Source organism: Oncorhynchus mykiss, chromosome 16, assembly GCF_057628025.1.
Source record: "Oncorhynchus mykiss isolate SJ-2025 chromosome 16, ASM5762802v1, whole genome shotgun sequence".
Lineage (NCBI taxonomy): Eukaryota > Metazoa > Chordata > Actinopteri > Salmoniformes > Salmonidae > Oncorhynchus > Oncorhynchus mykiss.
In genome coordinates, this window is record NC_143037.1 from 26,807,126 (window position 1) to 26,823,787 (window position 16,662).

General features: G+C 41.8%; 2 protein-coding genes across 4 annotated transcripts; one reads left to right on the plus strand and one right to left on the minus strand.

Annotated features, from left to right (window-relative positions):
* Window positions 1-400: 400 nt before the first annotated feature.
* On the plus strand, window positions 401-4,129 carry taco1 (translational activator of mitochondrially encoded cytochrome c oxidase I). 3 transcript variants are annotated; one of them, XM_036946630.2, is made up of 6 exons: window positions 401-523; window positions 899-1,197; window positions 1,323-1,432; window positions 2,645-2,778; window positions 2,947-3,109; window positions 3,456-4,129. In XM_036946630.2, the coding sequence occupies exons 2-6, from the start codon at window positions 903-905 to the stop codon at window positions 3,663-3,665; spliced, it is 912 nt and encodes a 303-aa protein (XP_036802525.2). In that variant the 5' UTR covers window positions 401-523; window positions 899-902; the 3' UTR covers window positions 3,666-4,129. The 3 variants fall into 3 exon arrangements, with proteins under 3 accessions (XP_036802525.2, XP_036802524.2, XP_090058544.1); XM_036946629.2 differs by having other exon boundaries at window positions 447-668; XM_090202418.1 differs by lacking the exons at window positions 401-523; window positions 899-1,197; window positions 1,323-1,432 and adding an exon at window positions 1,697-1,976.
* A 271-nt stretch (window positions 4,130-4,400) lies between these two features.
* On the minus strand, window positions 4,401-8,147 carry LOC110491752 (mitochondrial amidoxime-reducing component 1). Its single transcript, XM_021565439.3, has 2 exons — window positions 7,599-8,147; window positions 4,401-5,528 (listed from the first exon to the last, which is right to left on the minus strand). Exons 1-2 carry the CDS (start codon window positions 7,850-7,852, stop codon window positions 4,790-4,792), a joined length of 993 nt encoding a protein of 330 aa, XP_021421114.3. The 5' UTR covers window positions 7,853-8,147; the 3' UTR covers window positions 4,401-4,789.
* Window positions 8,148-16,662: the final 8,515 nt, after the last annotated feature.

Genomic DNA, 16,662 nt, shown 5'->3' on the forward strand with positions numbered 1-16,662 from the left:
CCATGGAGCAAATGCATCCCATTACATTTTCACATGCTTAAAACAACAATGTCATTCAATGAGAACAATGTATTACTCTAAAAAAAGATTTGAAGTCATACAAATAATTAGCTTTTAAAGTTCTCTACAACAAAAACATTAACAATGAAGATGGTCCTTGTTTTTTATATCACTCAAAATCTATGTATTTAATGGAAATTAAATCTTAGAAACTGGCGTTAACATGATTATATCAAAACAATGTGCATTACTTTACCTCCAATGTTATCACAAAGACATTTTGAGAGGCTGTAAGAAATGTAGGCTTGTTTTTTTACAACCAAAAGACACACTTTAAATAATGTCTATACACATGCTGACGATAACATTTACTGTTGGAAATATTGTCTGTCGCCCTCTTGTGGCAACAGTAAAGCTTTAAATGGCGGACTTTTATTTTGAAAGGTCCGCTTCTTTCGTCACTAGACAACCCGGAAGCGTCAATTTGACCTCAAAGGACACCAACACTTACTCTTTATAAAGTGTACGTTTACGGAAAATGTGATACATTCAATAATTCATACGTTTTCCATTAGGAACAGGCATTATAGCTAGTAAGATAGCAGACATACTGTTATGTGGTCTTCTTAGCAGCAAGTAGTAACGTCAGCTAGCTAAGCTTATCAAATGTAAGTACTTTTTATGTGGTCTTCTTAGCAGCAAGTAGTAACGTTAGCTAGCTAGCTAAGCTTAACAAATGTAGTTTTTTTGTGTTACATAAAAGCGAGGCAACTGTCATAAGCTATTTTTTTCATTTGAACATACGTGTCCACGTGTTTATTCTGGTTCTCGCATGTATACCAAACATATACTACTGTTTGTCAATGCAATGCCCTTACGTTTTCGTTTTCTGACTCAGGGCAATGGGATGGGCAGTGGTGTTGAGGGGTTTCTTGCCTCTGTGTTTACGTCGACTTGCTCGCTTGACCGCCAACAATTACATGGGCGCAAGGATTCGTCCAGTCCGCACAGACCTGACGGTGACATGTCGCTACCCTCTTTGGACAACCCATCCTGTGAGAACACTGCATCTGTGCTCTAACTTGTGTGCTGGTCATAATAAGTGGTCTAAGGTGAAAAATATAAAAGGACCCAAAGATGCAGCCCGGAGTCGGATGTTCATGAAGTTTGGGATGATGATAAGAATTGCAGTCAAAGGTAAGCTTGACTGACAACTTGTTTACTCCAATTCAATGCACTATATGTGAGCATTATGGGGAATGCTTTGACTGGTGCTGCATCAACCATCAACCAGATTTGCTTGTTAATTCTGTTTTCTACAGAAGGAGGATCTAGTAATCCAGAATTCAATCTAGCCTTGGCAAATGTAGTGGAGCAATGCCGAGGCAAGAACATGCCCAAAGTGTCCATAGAAGCTGCCATCAAGGGAGCGGTAAGTTGACGGAATGATTAAACTGAAATGTTTTTGTAACACTTATAACACTCGGATATAATGCATTATGATACAATTACACTGAACAAAAATATAAATGCAACAATTTCAAAGATTTTACTGCGTTAATGTAAGGAAATCAGTCAATTTAAATAAATAAATTAGGGCCTAATCTATGGATTTCACATGAATGGGAATAAAGATGTGTATTTTTTGGTCACAGATACTTTTAAAAAAGTAGGGGCATGGACAGAAAACCAGTCAGTATCTGGTGTGACCACCACTTGCCTCAAGCAGCGCGACATCTCCTTCGCATCGAGTTGATCAGGCTGTTGATTGTGGCCAGTGGAATGTTGTCCCACTCCTCTTCAATGGCTGTGCAAAGTTGCTGGATATTGGCGGGAACTACCCCACCTCCACCATGGGGGACTCTATTCACATCAGCAAGCCGCTCAACCACACGACAACATACACGCTGACGTCGTTGAAACCGGGATTCATCCATGAAGAGCACACTTCTCCAACGTGCCAGTGGCCATCGAAGGTGAGCATTTGCCCACTGAAGATGGTTAAGACGCTGAACTGCAGTCAGGTCAAGACCCTGGTGTGTCTAAAGATTTCTTAGTTTGTGCAGAAATTCTTCAGTTGTGCAAATCCACAGTTTCATTAGCTGTCCGGGTGGCTGGTCTCAGACAATCCCACAGGTGATGAAGCTGGATGTGGAGGTCCTGGGCTGGCATGGTTACACGTGGTCTGCGGTTGAGGCCTGTTGGACGTACTGCCAAATTCTCTAAATTGACGTTGAGATATGGTAGAGAAATAAACATTCAATTTTCTTGCAACAGCTCTTGTGAACATTCCTGCAGTCAGCATGCCAATTGCATGCTCCCTCAACTTGAGACTTCTGTGGCATTGTGTTGTGTGACAAAACTGCACATTTTAGAGTAGCCTTTTATTGTCCCCAGCACAATGTCCACCTGTGTAACGATCACTTCTTGATATGCCACACCTGTCAGGTGGATGAATTATCTTTGCAAAGGAGAAATGCTCACTAACAGGGATGTAAACAAATTTGAGACAAATAATCTTTTGTGCATATGGAACATTTCTGTGATCTTTTATTTCAGCTCATGAAACATTTGTGATTCGAGTCATACTCAAGTCCAAGTCGTGTGACTCGAGTCCACACCTCTGCTTTTGTCCTCTTCTCAGGAAAAGTCCAAGGCAGGAACCCAGCACACGTATGAAGCCAGGGGGCCTGGTGGCTGCATGCTGCTCATCGATATGCTAACTGACAACAACACCCGAAGTCACCAGGACCTCAAACATCTGCTCAGCAAACACGGGTCAGACCAGGGACTTGGGGGGGGGGGGGGGGGGGTGTTGGTAAATGTTTTAAGTGTTTCTTATGTTCAGTTTAGATAATGCAATTACTCAAAACATAATGAAAACTATGTCAGAGAGCCAGAGTCTGTTTACTGATCCATAGTTTATTTTTCTGTGTTTGTCCACAGGGCAGCGCTGTGTGACGGGGTGCGTCATAACTTCAGCAGGAAGGGGGTGGTGGTGGCACAGGGGCAGGGTGTGTCGTCCGAGCGAGCTTTGGAACTGGCCATCGAGGCGGGAGCCGAGGACGTCCAAGTAACAGAGGATGAGGATGATAAGTCCCTCCTACAGGTGAGACGTGGTTAGGGTCAATACATGCAGGAGAGCACTGATTTGGCCCTCGAGGGCTGCAGACCTGCTGGACTATGGAAAATCCAGGGCTGTGTTCATTAGGCACCAAACATGGGGGGAAATTGATTGAAATAGGGGCTACCTGGATGATTATTCCATTGCAAACCATTTTAGAACACCCTAATGAACACAACCCAGGGGTTTTCACGTCAATGTATAACATAAGTTGAACAAGGAAACATTGTGCCAGGGACAAATTAAAACCTGACCTCGAGGGTCTGAGTTGTACACCCTTGAACTAGTGTCCTATCCAGCATCAATACATTACTTTCTCTCTCTCTGTAAGTTTGTGTGTGACATGACAGAGCTGAAGAAGGTGCGGACCTCGCTGGAAGAACTAGGTGTGCACACTGTGTCCGCTGGCCTGGAGTTTGTGTCCCACACACCCACGCAGCTTCCACAAGCCCAGCTGGAGGCAGCCTTATCTCTGATAGAAGCCTTGAGCGACTGCCTAGACGTGGTGCGGGTCTGGGACAACATCCAGGCCCATGACTGACAGTCATATTATGTACTATTGTCATATTACATATTATGGACATTTCATGTTAGGACATATTGCACGTTTGGAAATTTGAATTGAGCAGACAAATCTTAACACCAGATCTGCTCATCTATGGACTGTACAAAAGTCATGGTTGCAGTTATTTTAAGAAGACATTGCGTCTGTCAGTGCTAAGAAAAATGCATTTATCTGGAAGCTCGGGAGCAAGAGAAGTTGGACAGGATTCAGACTTGAGATCTGTGTGCTTAACTCAAATTCTCACCCAAGTCCGAGTTGCAGGTGCTTATTTCAACTCTGAATCGTCCCGATTGTGACTAGCCAGACTGAATCTGTGAGGAAAAAAGGAGTTTGTGTCAGGAAACCACGTAACACTCTGTGTACCTGCTTAAAGGATATCTTGGCTATGAATGTAAAAACAACTATCATGTCCAAATAAAACTATTTAATTTCTGTGTTAACTGCTCAGAACTCTGAAAGGACTTGGCTACAATGTCACTGCATGAATGTGAAGTTATCAAACACGCATTATCTGATACTGTTTGTTTCAGCACTGTTGATATGGTAAATCATCAACACTTAATAATTTCAGCCTTTCTTGGAACAAATATGACGGGGAAAACTATTTCTGAACAAAATGCATTTGATAGGTGTTAAAGATCAAATGTCCGTTTGGTTTTATTGTTTTCCATGATAAACATTACATCAGGAAGGAAAAGGCGCAACTCTCACTCGCAATTAAAAATGTGGTACTTTATTTTTCTAAATATTACAAATTGTGACAGCTTGGCAGTCAATGGCCTTCATCAGACTCATGATAAATGTTGCAAGTCTTTGTGCTCATACAATATAGAACATAAAACCCATCTATAATGTTCTCAATCATAAAGTGTGTGGAATTTATTTTTCATATTTCTATTATTAACATTTAATATAATCAACATATCTGATCTGGCAAAAAATGCTTATTTTTACAAAGGCTGCAACCTTTACAAAGGCTGCTCCCAGATATGTGTGTGCTTTTTCCCCACTCCATTGATGTCCTTGTCAAGCCAGACATGACAAGGAATTGTCAAGATTGCACAAACAGACTGGAACTGTGGATAAGTCCTCCATCCATCTCAGTGGCTTATCTTGTACACCACATCTCCAACCTGCAGGATCCCAGTCTTGCTGACGGTGTACATCTGTCCAAACAGTGGCGATGTCTTATAGATGTGCTTCTCGGCTTCATCACACAGTCTGTAGTTTTTTAGCGTTTCCAGTGGCTGTTTCCTACTGATGACCCCTGTTTCAGGGTCGACCGTGGTGAAGATGCACCTTCCGCACGCCATCACGCGGTGCATCCGCACATCACCAATCTGGATGTCTTCCCAAGAATCCTCATCAAAGGCTTCGCAACTGCTCACAATGATATTTGGTCGAAAGCGTGCAACTGTGACGTCATTCTCCAGCCTGCTGTTTAGATCCTTCACAGAGGCTTCAGACAGCAACATTATCGGGCCACAATCGGGGTACGCAATCTTTTCCCTCTGAGGATAGAGAGACTCTGTCTCTGCTGGCCTCCTGGGCTTCATGTGGGGCTCAAAGTGCACCAAGCGAAAGGTTTTTCCAGCAGCCAGGTAGCTGGTGAGCCAGTTAGACACTTCGTCGCCACAGTCCCTGCCTTGGATGTCACTGCTAAACACCCTGCAGTTGATGATGGGATTGTCAGGCTGCAGAACAGGGAACCTCAGCTGCTCCATGTCGGGTCCATTCAGACACATCTGTCCCCCCTTACTGGTCAACGACACCAGCACCAGGCGAGGCTCTTGCCTTCCCGTCACCATGTGGCCATCCTCAGTGATCACCAGCCAGTGCCTGCATTAAAACAAGGGCAGCCATTATCACCTCGCTTCAGTCACCTCAGTCAATAGGGGACTTTCTTTTCTATGCACACTCAGATTCACACACATACACGGACAGTCCAGCACACTACATACGCTCACACATCAAATACACAGCTACTCTGTTTATTATATTTCCTGATTGCCTAGTCAACTTTTCCCCCTACCCACATGTAAATACTGTATTACCTCGTACCCCTGCACATTGACTCAGTACTAGTACTCCTTGAAATAGTAACACAATAAGACTATATACCTTTTTTATTTAGCAAATATTTGTCTTTTTAATTCTGCATTGTTGGTAATGGGCTCGTAAGTATTTCACTGTAATGTCTACACCTGTTGTATTTGGCGCATGTGACCAATAACATTTTATTTGATTTAACATTCTACAAAACACATGTTATACAAGAACTAGCTGCTATGCACGAGCTCAGTATGGTATTAAAACTCTAGGTTCATGTCAAGACAACAGCAGTTACTTAACTCCCCCACCACTGTAAAAAAGTATTTTGGAAGCTAAAGAAATGCATTTATTAATGTCTACATTTGTTTTTGCCTCTTGTATTATATTACAGACACACTTTAATGCATACTCTTAAATTATATTATGGGAGCTAAACATAAAAATTATTTTAAAAAATCTATTTATTTAAAGTATATATTTTTTTCAAGTATTAATGTTACTGTCCCCACTACAACAACAACAAATACTTAAATACATACAATTTCTCCTTGAAACATTTAAATGAAATACTATGGAACTACATGTTGTGGGTTCAATTACTCTCACACCGCGCCCATGTAGGCAGGTTTTGCAATGGGTGAAAGTTGATTCCATTCGTTTTGGAACCGGGCTGCCTCCCGGGCGTGAGCCAGGTGCCCCGTTCAAAACCCATGGTAAAGTCAGCTAAAAACAATGTGAAGTAGGAGCACGTAGAGTAATGAGTAGATGTATGTGTTTTCACATGGAAAAGTGATTGCTTTTAAGCTTTATCAGCCTTCTCAATGAAAACGAGTAAGAAAATTCTAACATTTATTTTATGGAAAAGAGATATGATTCTGGATGATGCACTGTGCAGCCTTGTTGACAAAATGGCACAGATTACTGTTTGATTTGAGAAGGGCGCTCCTCCCTCCCCTCTTTTGTCCGATGACGTAACAGGCCTTTTATGAATGTAATTTAACCTATATTTAACTAGGCAAGTCAGTTAAGAAATAAATCTTATTTACAATGAAGGCCTAGCCCGGACGACACTGGGACAATTGTGCGCTGCCCAATGGGACTCCCAATCACGTACGGATATGATACCGCCTGGATTTGAACCAGGGACTGTAGTGATACTTCTTGCACTGAGATGCAGTGCCTTTACACCACTGTGCCACCTGGTGCTCTGCGGCACAGCATAATCGAATCCGCCCATTCATTCCTATGGAGGACTGCTTTTCTGAGGAATGCCAATATGGCCGACCGTGGCTCACATCTGCCATCGAGGGTTTATATTCATTTATATTCATCATTGGCTCTCCATAAAGCCAGCCAGCCAAACAAAGAGCGTTTCCTCCCTCCCCTCTGCTCCCAGAGGTCCGCATGGCCCTAAAATCAGCGTCTAGACTGCATTTGCCTTTTAAAATCAGGATTGGAACGATTTTATTAGCCTATTTTACAGAACAGAACATTCTGCCTCACTGACCTCCATTTAAAAAGTGCAAGGTGCCAATATATTTGACTGGATCTGTACATTGTTGAGTGGTACCTCATCAGAATCACCACCACAACATTTCCATGGCATGTTCTGATCTTTTACTTAAGTGATTCACTTGAATACTTGATAAATATACTATTTGTTATTGTTAGGGTTAGGCAACATGCAATTACTTCGAGCAATAAATGTGAGAAAGGATGATGACAACATAAAATACAGTTGCTGTTGACATGGCTTATGTAACGTTTGGGACCAGTACAAGGAGTGCATTAGCGACTTGTAAAAAAAAACATATTGCAATAATATTTAGGAAAAAGTCAGAATAAAATGTTACTAACCTATCTCGAAGTTCACCGTACTTCAACCCGATCGGTTGACATTCTGCAAGGGCCACGGACACAGCTCTACCCGACTTCAGTGGGTGAATGAGTAGCTGTGACACAACTCCCACACGGTTAAGTTTATTAGGCCTTAGTAAAAACTTATATCCAAGACCAAGTGCGACAACAGTAATACCACCACCTACAGCCCAGAGCTGGGCTTTCTTATATATAAATGTAAACGCATTTCTCAACACATCTACTAAGTTCATCTTTACTCTTAGAAGGCGCAACAGATATACATTGAACTTGACAAAAATAACACCTCAGTAAAGGGGGCTGGTCTGTGATGATGTCGGAGAACGACAAGTTAGGGCATATTGCCGCGTTCAAAACAACTCGGGAACTGGGAAATCGGAAATCTCAGACTTTTGAGTTCCGTGCTTTCAAAACAACTGCGAACTCTGAAAAAAAACGAGCTCCAACTGGGAAAAATCGACGTGAAAAGTCATCCAACAAGGAATTCCAACTCGAGAACCTAGTTGTTTTGAACTCAGCATGAATGCTGTGTTCATGCGCTAGTTGGAACTAGGAAACTCTGAAATGTCCGGCTTGATAACTGGCTGGAGCTAGTTGAAGACGGGAAGTTCAAAAAAACTTAGGTTGGAGTCATTAAAAACGCGTTTTTCAACCACTCCACTAATTTCTTGTTAACAAAATATAGTTTTGGCAAGTCTGTTAGGACATCTACTTTGTGCATTACACAACAATTGTTTACAGACAGATTATTTTACTTATCATTCACTGTATCACAATTCCAGTGAGCCATACACTAAGTTGACTGTGCCTTTAAACAGCTTGGAAAATTTCAGAAAATTATGTCATGGCTTTAGAAGCTTCTGATAGGCTAATTGACATCATTTGAGTCAATTGGAAGTGTACATGTGGATGTATTTCAAGGCCTACCTTCAAACTCAGTGCCTCTTTGCTTGACATCATGGGAAAATCTTAAAGAAATCAGCCAAGACCCCAGAAAAAAAATTGTAGACCTCCACAAGTCTGGTTCGTCCTTAGGAGCAATATCCAAACGCCTGAAGGTACCACGTTCATCTGTTCAAACAATAGTACGCAAGTATAAACACCATGGGACCACTCAGCCGTCATACCGCTCAGGAAGGAGAAGTGTTCTGTCTCCTAGAGAAGAACGTACTTTGGTGCGAAAAGTGCAAATCAATCCCAGAACAACAGCAAAGGACCTTGTGAAGATGCTGGAGGAAACCGGTACAAAAATACCTATATCCAGAGTAAAAATGAGTCCTATATCGACATAACCTGAAAGGCTGCTAAGCAAGGAAGAAGCCACTGCTCCAAAACAGCCATAAAAAAAGCCAGACTACGGTTTGCAACTGCACATGGAGACAAAGATTGTTATTTTTGGAGAAATGTCCTCTGGTCTGATGAAACAAAAATAGAACTGTTTGGCCATAATGAACATCATTATGTTTGGAGGAAAAATGGGGAGGCTTGCAAGCAAAAGAACAGCATCCCAACCGTGAAGCACGGGGTGCAGCATCATGTTGTGGGGGTGCTTTGCCGCAGGAGGGACTGGTGCACTTCACAAAATGGATGGCATCATGAGGCAGGAAAATGATGTGGATATATTGATGCAACATCTGAAGACATCAGTCAGGAAGTTAAAGCTTGGTCACAAATGGGTCTTCCAAATGGACAATGACCCCAAGCATACTTCCAAAGTTGTGGCAGAATGGATTAAGGACAACAAAGTCAAGGTATTGGAGTGGCCATCACAAGCCCTGACCTCAATCCTACTAAAATGTGTGGGCAGAAATGATAAAGTGTGTGTGAGCAAGGAGGCATACAAACCTGACTCAATTACACCAGCTCTGTCAGAAGGAATGGGCCAAAATTCACCCAACTTATTGTGGGAAGCTTGTGGAAGGCTACCTGAACCGTTTGACCCAAGTTAAACAATTTAAAGGCAATGCTACCAATTACTAATTGAGTGTTTGTAAACTTCTGACCCACTGGGAATGCGATGAAATAAATAAAAGCTGAAATAAATCATTCTCTCTACTATTATTCTGACATTTCACATTCTTAAAATAAAGTGGTGATCCTAACTGACATTTTTGGTTGTTTTTTTTAAATATCCTAACTGACCTAAGACAGGGGATTTTTACTAGGATTAAATGCCAGGAATTGTGAAAAACTGAGTTTAAATGTATTTGGCTAAGGTGTATGTAAACTTCCGACTTCAACTGTATATAGGTGCCGCGTTTAACCATTTAGAAAGTCAGACATGTCAGAGTTCCCTAGTTCCCAACTAGTTTATTACATTAAAATGGTGGAAGCCCTCAATGGCACTGCCCATGCTAAGATGGCCTTTTGGCCTAATGTGGCTCATTTCACAGTGGTTTCAGAGTCCTGCAATAAGAACTAGGATGCTAATATTTATGTAAACTCTACATGGTTGTGTTCTGTGGGTGTCATTGAGTAGGCTGATACAAATGAAAAGCTGACAAACTGTAGAATAAGTCAAGGAGTGCCATACAGGACCTCTATACCAGGCCGTGTCAGTGGAAAGCCCCAAGACTCCAGCCACACAATCCATAGACTGTTCTCTCTGCAACCGCATAACAAGCGGTACCAGTGCACCAAGTCTAGAACCAATTGGACCCTGAATTGATTCTACCCCCAAGCCATGACTGCTAAACAAGGCTGCTAAATAGCTAATCAAAAAGTTACCTGGACTATCTGCATTGACCCTTTTTTGAACGAACTCTATTGCACTGACTCTATACACACACACACTGAACTCTACCCCCCCCCCTCCACACACACATACTTACACTGACACCCAAACACACAGACACCCACACCAGTGGAGGCTGCTGAGGGGAGGATGGCTCATGATAATGGCTGAAACGGAACCATGTGTATGGTGTGTATATTTGATACCATTCCATTCATTCCGCTCCAGCCATTACCACGAGCTTGTCCTCCCCAATTAAGGTGCCACCAACCTCTTGTGGCCCAGACACACATAACACGGGCACATATTCATACTGACGCCACACACACATACTGTACACACACTTTTACACTCACCACATACGCTGCTGCTACAGCTCAGTCTATTATCTATCCCGTTGCCTAATCACTTTGCCCCAACCTTATATATACATAGCTACCTCAATTACCTCGTATCCCTGCACATCGACTCGGTACTGGTGCTCCCTGTATATAGCCATGTTATTAGTACTTGTTATTCACTGTGTTTTTATTTCTTGTGACACTATTTTTATTTGATATTTTTGTATCTTTATCTTTAACTCTGCATTGTTGGAAAATGACAGTTGTTTGCTTCACTTTCAATGAGGGACATACATTTTGAAAGCAAACACACACACACACACACACACACACACACACACACACACACAGAGGATGACAGTGGCCGGTGACCATAGCAATGGAGTAAATAAACATTGCTATAACACCAAAAGCATGCATAATAAGTATTTACAGTCAACATAAATTATTAACTGAAAAATAAATTAGAAACAATTATTTGTGTTGTTAGATGTGACTAAACCAATAAAGGCCATGTTAGCTGACTGATATTATCTCATTATTATCTCAGAACAGGGCTAACATTTTTCTAATATTTTTTTGTTAACTGTCCCTTTAATTGCACATTTTAGTTAATTGTCCTTTTAATTACAGGCACCTCTGAGCCATAGAGATGTATAGAAATCACAACGTATCAGTCCACAATGGTGCTGTCTTTCATAATAAAGGTTAAATAAATTATATATTGTTTTAAATAGGACCATATAAATGTTCTGTCAAAAACGTGTATTTGCCTTCCTCTGGTGGCCCGGCTGCATCATTACATCAATTTATATCACTTCACTTCAACATTATGTCAAACGGGCGGTACTTCGAAAAATATTTTTATCGAGCTCTACTGCTTCATGGCAAAGCAATCGCTGAATGTCTTGAGCAGCCGGATCTAAATACATAACTTTCATAGCGCTACAATAAAGAATGCAACCTACACACTTCCTTAAACCTAAAATAAATAAAGAGGTCATTTTGTGTGGAAGTCAAACATTTTGTTTTACGTCGGAGGTAGACACATTGCATAAGCTCAGAACGACAAATCGATCCCTTTATATAGCAGAGCTTTGTATGCATCTCTGTGTGTGGAGTAAACGTGGTCCAGAGTTATTTTTCCTCTGGTTGCACATTTAACATGCTGATAGAAATTCGGTCAAACGGATTTAAGTTTCCCTGCATTAAAGTCCTCGGTTACTAGGAGCGCGCCTCTGGGTGAGCGTTTTCTTGTTGGCTTTATGGCGCAATATAGCTCATTCAATGCTGTCTTAGTGCCAGCCTCTGACTGTGGTGGTATGTAAAATAGCTACGAAGAATACAGAATCATGAAGCTAGTTGAGAGAATGCCAAGAGTGTGCAACGCTGTCATTTGAAGATTCTCAAAAATAGACTATATTTAGATGTGTTTATTACTTTTATGGTTACTACATGATTCCATATGTGTTATTTCATAGTTTTGATGTCTTCACTATTATTCTACAATGTAGGGGGGGGGACGCTACTACAGCAATAAAATATTGCCCTCTTTGCTAAATTGACCAAAACCATATCGAAGCAGTGCAAAATGTCAACGGGTTAAACCAGCTCAACTGGTTAAACCAGAATGGTTAAAACGCTAAATCATAGAGGTGTAACAGTACAAATTTAGACCGTCCCCTCGCCCATACCCGGGCGCGAACTAGGGACCTTCTGCACACATCAACAGTCACCCTCGAAGCATCGTTACCCATCGCTCCACAAAAGCCGCGGCCCTTGCAGAGCAAGGGGAACTACTACTTCAAGGTCTCAGAGCAAGTGACGTCACTGATTGAAACGCTATTTAGCGCCCACGCTAACTAAGCTAGCCGTTTCACATCTGTTACAGAGGCAGAGGTGGGACCAAGTCACAAGATTCAAGTGTTAAGTCATGTCCCAAGTAGAGCATGTCGAGTCAAGGCCAAGTCATGCATTCTAAGAGCATGTCGAGTCGCAAGTTTTTTTTCAAGTCAAGTAAATAAAATTCTATACAGGCAATGACTTGTTTAACTACAGATATACATCAACAATCTTTGTCAATTTATTGAGGCTACCCGACAGCCCTTTTCATTATGTAGTCTAGAGCATACATGATTATTCAATAATACATTTGAACAAATTTCAAATGCAAGCTTCATAATTAAATGATTCATTTCATACAATTTTGACATACCAAAAGACCAGTAGGCCTATGCTAGTAATTGTTGCTTGATGGCCCATTGCTGGTGAGCTTTCAAGGTAAACAATTAATATTCTTGATCACCACTTTTTTGTTTTTTATTTATTTTGGAGCTGCATATATTTTGGAGCTGCCTTGACTCTCTAGCTACAATTTGACTGGTTTCAAACTTTTTGACCCGTGACATCCAAAAAAAGAGTGGTTCAAAGCTTGCAGCCCACACACATGCATGAGAGTGCAAATGTAGCCTGTCATTACAGCCATAAACAGTAACGCATTTTCAAAACTCAAGATACAGAAATAAACTGTGTTTTACACCGGCACATGACACCCAAAAGTACTTTTTACATTTGGAATGCTTATGTAACCGATGTGAAATGGCTAGTTAGCGGGGTGCGCGCTAATAGCCTTTCAATCGGTGACGTCACTCGGTCTGAGACCTTGAAGTAGTTGTTCCCCGCGGCTTTTGTGGAGCGATTGTCGATGTGTGCAGAGGGTCCCTGGTTCGGGGCGAGGAGAGGGACGGAAGGTATACTGTTACACTTAGCAGGACAGGAAAATGGTACACACACACAAAGAGAACATCTCTGGTCATGTCTTTTGCCTCTGACCTGGCAGACTCACTAAACACACATGCTTCGTTTGTAAATTATGTCTGTGTTTGAGTGTGCCCCTGGCTAGCCGTAAATGGGGAAAAAAAACATTGTGCCGTCTGATTTGCTTAATATAAAGAATTTTAAATAATTTATACTTTTACTTTTGATACTTAAGTGTATTTTATCAATTACATTTACTTTAGATACATAAGTATAGTTTAAACCAAATACTTTTAGACTTTTACTCAAGTAGTATTTTACTGGGTGACTTTCACTCTTACTTGAGTCATTTTCTAACAACAAGCAATGCAGATGTAGAAATGTTTATGCAACTTGATTGGAGTCCACCTGTAGTAAATTCAATGATTCTATTGTTCGAACTGCAGATTGTCCTGCTGATTCCAACAGCAGTCTGTTTTCATTAAAGACCCAGTGCAGTAAAAAACATGCTTTTCCTGTGTTTGAACTTATATAGTATTTCCACGCTATGAGGTTCGAATAATACTGTGAAAATGATAATAATGCCCTCTTAGAATAAGAGCTGTTTGAAATGACTGACATTTCTGCCTGTTTTGGTGGGATGGAGTTTTGGCCTGCCTGGTGACATCACCAGGCAGTAAATTAGTGAATTTATATATTTTTTATTTCACATTTATTCAACCAGGTAGGATAGTTCAAATCAAATCAAATCAAATGTTATTTGTCACATACACATGGTTAGCAGATGTTAATGCGAGTGTAGCGAAATGCTTGTGCTTCTAGTTCCGACAATGCAGTAATAACCAATGAGTAATCTAACTAACAATTCCAAAACTACTACCTTATACACACAAGTGTAAAGGGATAAAGAATATGTACATAAAGATATGTGATGACGTGGATATACACCTTAGATGACGAGTTTGGAGGGTACTATGGTGTTAAATGCTGAGCTGTAGTCGATGAACAGCATTCTCACATAGGTATTCCTCTTGTCCAGATTAGGGCAGTGTGCAGTGTGGTTGAGATTGCATCGTCTGTGGACCTATTTGGGCGGTAAGCAAATTGGAGTGGGTCTAGGGTGTCAGGTATGGTGGAGGTGATATGGTCCTTGACTAGTCTCTCAAAGCACTTCATGATGACGGAAGTGAGTGCTACGGGGGCGGTAGTCGTTTAGCTCAGTTACCTTAGCTTTCTTGGGAACAGGAACAATGGTGGCCCTCTTGAAGCATGTGGGAACAGCAGACTGGGATAGTTGAGAACATGTTCTCATTTACAACTGCGACCTGGCCAAGATAAAGCAAAGCAGTTCGACACACAACACAGAGTTACACATGGAATAAACAAACACACAGTCAATAAAATAGGCCATAGTGGCGAGGTAATTACAATATAACAATTAAACACCGGAGTGATAGATGTGGAGAAGATGGATGTGCAACTAGAGATACTGGGGAGCAAAGGAGCAAAATAAATAAATACAGTATGGGGATGAGGTAGTTGGATGGGCTATTTACAGATGGGCTATGTACAGGTGCATTGATCTGTGAGCTGCTCTGACAGATGGAAGCTTGAAGTTAGTGAGGGAGATATGAGTCTCCAGCTTCAGTGATTTTTGCAGTTCGTTTCAGTCATTGGCAGCAGAGAACTGGAAGGAAAGGCGGCCAATAGAGGAATTGTCATTGGGGGTGACCAGTGAAATATACCTGCTGGAGCGCGTGCTGCGAGTGGGTGCTGCTATGGTGATCAGTGAACTGAGATAAGGCGTGGCTTTACCTAGCAAAGACTTGTAGATGACCTGGAGCCAGTGAGTTTGGTGACGAGTATGAAGCGAGGGCCAGCCAACGAGAGCGACAAAACGGATGGCACTGTGATAGACTGCATCCAATTTGTTGAGTAGAGTGTTGGAGGCTATTTTGTAATGTGCTTAATATGGTTTACTGTGGGTCTGGAAGGAGAGTTTACAGTCTAAACAGACACCTAGGTATTTGTAGTTGTCCACATATTCGAGGTCAGAACCGTCCAGTAGTGATGCTGGACGGGCGGGCAGGTGCGGGCAGCGATCTGTTGAAGAGGATGCATTTAGTTTTACTTGCATTTAAGAGCAGTTGGAGGCCACGGAAGGAGAGTTGTATGGCATTGAAGCTCCAATAAGATATGTCTATATATATATATATATATATACATTCATACAGTGGGGAGAACAAGTATTTGATACAGTGCCGATTTAGCAAGTTTTCCTACTTACAAAGCATGTAGAGGTCTGTCATTTTTATCATAGGTACACTTCAACTGTGAGAGACGGAATCTTAAACAAAAATCCAGAAAATCACATTGTATGATTTTTAAGTAATTAATTTGCATTTTATTGCATGACATAAGTATTTGATCACCTACCAACCAGCAAGAATTCCAGCTCTCACAGACCTGTTAGTTTTTCTTTAAGGATCCCTCCTGTTCTCCACTCATTACCTGTATTAACTGCACCTGTTTGAACTCGTTACTTGTATAAAACACACCTGTCCACACACTCACTCAAACCTCTCCACAATGGCCAAGACCAGAGAGCTGTGTAAGGACATCAGGGATAAAATTGTAGACCTGCACAAGGCTGGGATGGGCTACAGGACAATAGGCAAGCAGCTTGGTGAGAAGGCAACAACTGTTGGCACAAATATTAGAAAATGGAAGAAGTTCAAGATGACGGTCAATCACCCTCGGTCTGGGGCTCCATGCAAGATCTCACCTCGTGGGGCATCAATGATCATGAGGAAGGTGAGGGATCAGCCCAGAACTACACGGCAGGACCTGGTCAATGACCTGAAGAGAGCTGGGACCACAGTCTCAAAGAAAACCATTAGTAACACACTACGCCGTCATGGATTAAAATCCTGCAGCGCACGCAAGGTCCCCCTGCTCAAGCCAGCGCATGTCCAGGCCCGTCTGAAGTTTGCCAATGACCATCTGGATGATCCAGAGGAGGAATGGGAGAAGGTCATGTGATCTGATGAGACAAAAATAGAGCTTTTTGGTCTAAACTCCACTTGCCGTGTTTGGAGGAAGAAGAAGGATGAGTACAACCCCAAGAACATCATCCCAACTGTGAAGCATGGAGGTGGAAACACCATTCTTTGGGGATGCTTTTCTGCAAAGGGGACAAGACGACTGCACC

Excerpts from the sequence above, each read along its gene's own strand:
- taco1 (XM_036946629.2), top strand. Across the intron at positions 1,433-2,644 it reads AAGCTGCCATCAAGGGAGCG|GAAAAGTCCAAGGCAGGAAC; the intron begins GTAAGTTGACGG and ends TCCTCTTCTCAG. Across the intron at positions 3,110-3,455 it reads ATGATAAGTCCCTCCTACAG|TTTGTGTGTGACATGACAGA; the intron begins GTGAGACGTGGT and ends TCTCTCTGTAAG.
- LOC110491752 (XM_021565439.3), bottom strand. The coding sequence starts at position 7,852 with ATGAACTTAGTAGATGTGTTGAGAAATGCGTTTACATTTATATATAAG. Across the intron at positions 5,529-7,598 it reads TACGGTGAACTTCGAGATAG|GCACTGGCTGGTGATCACTG; the intron begins GTTAGTAACATT and ends GTTTTAATGCAG.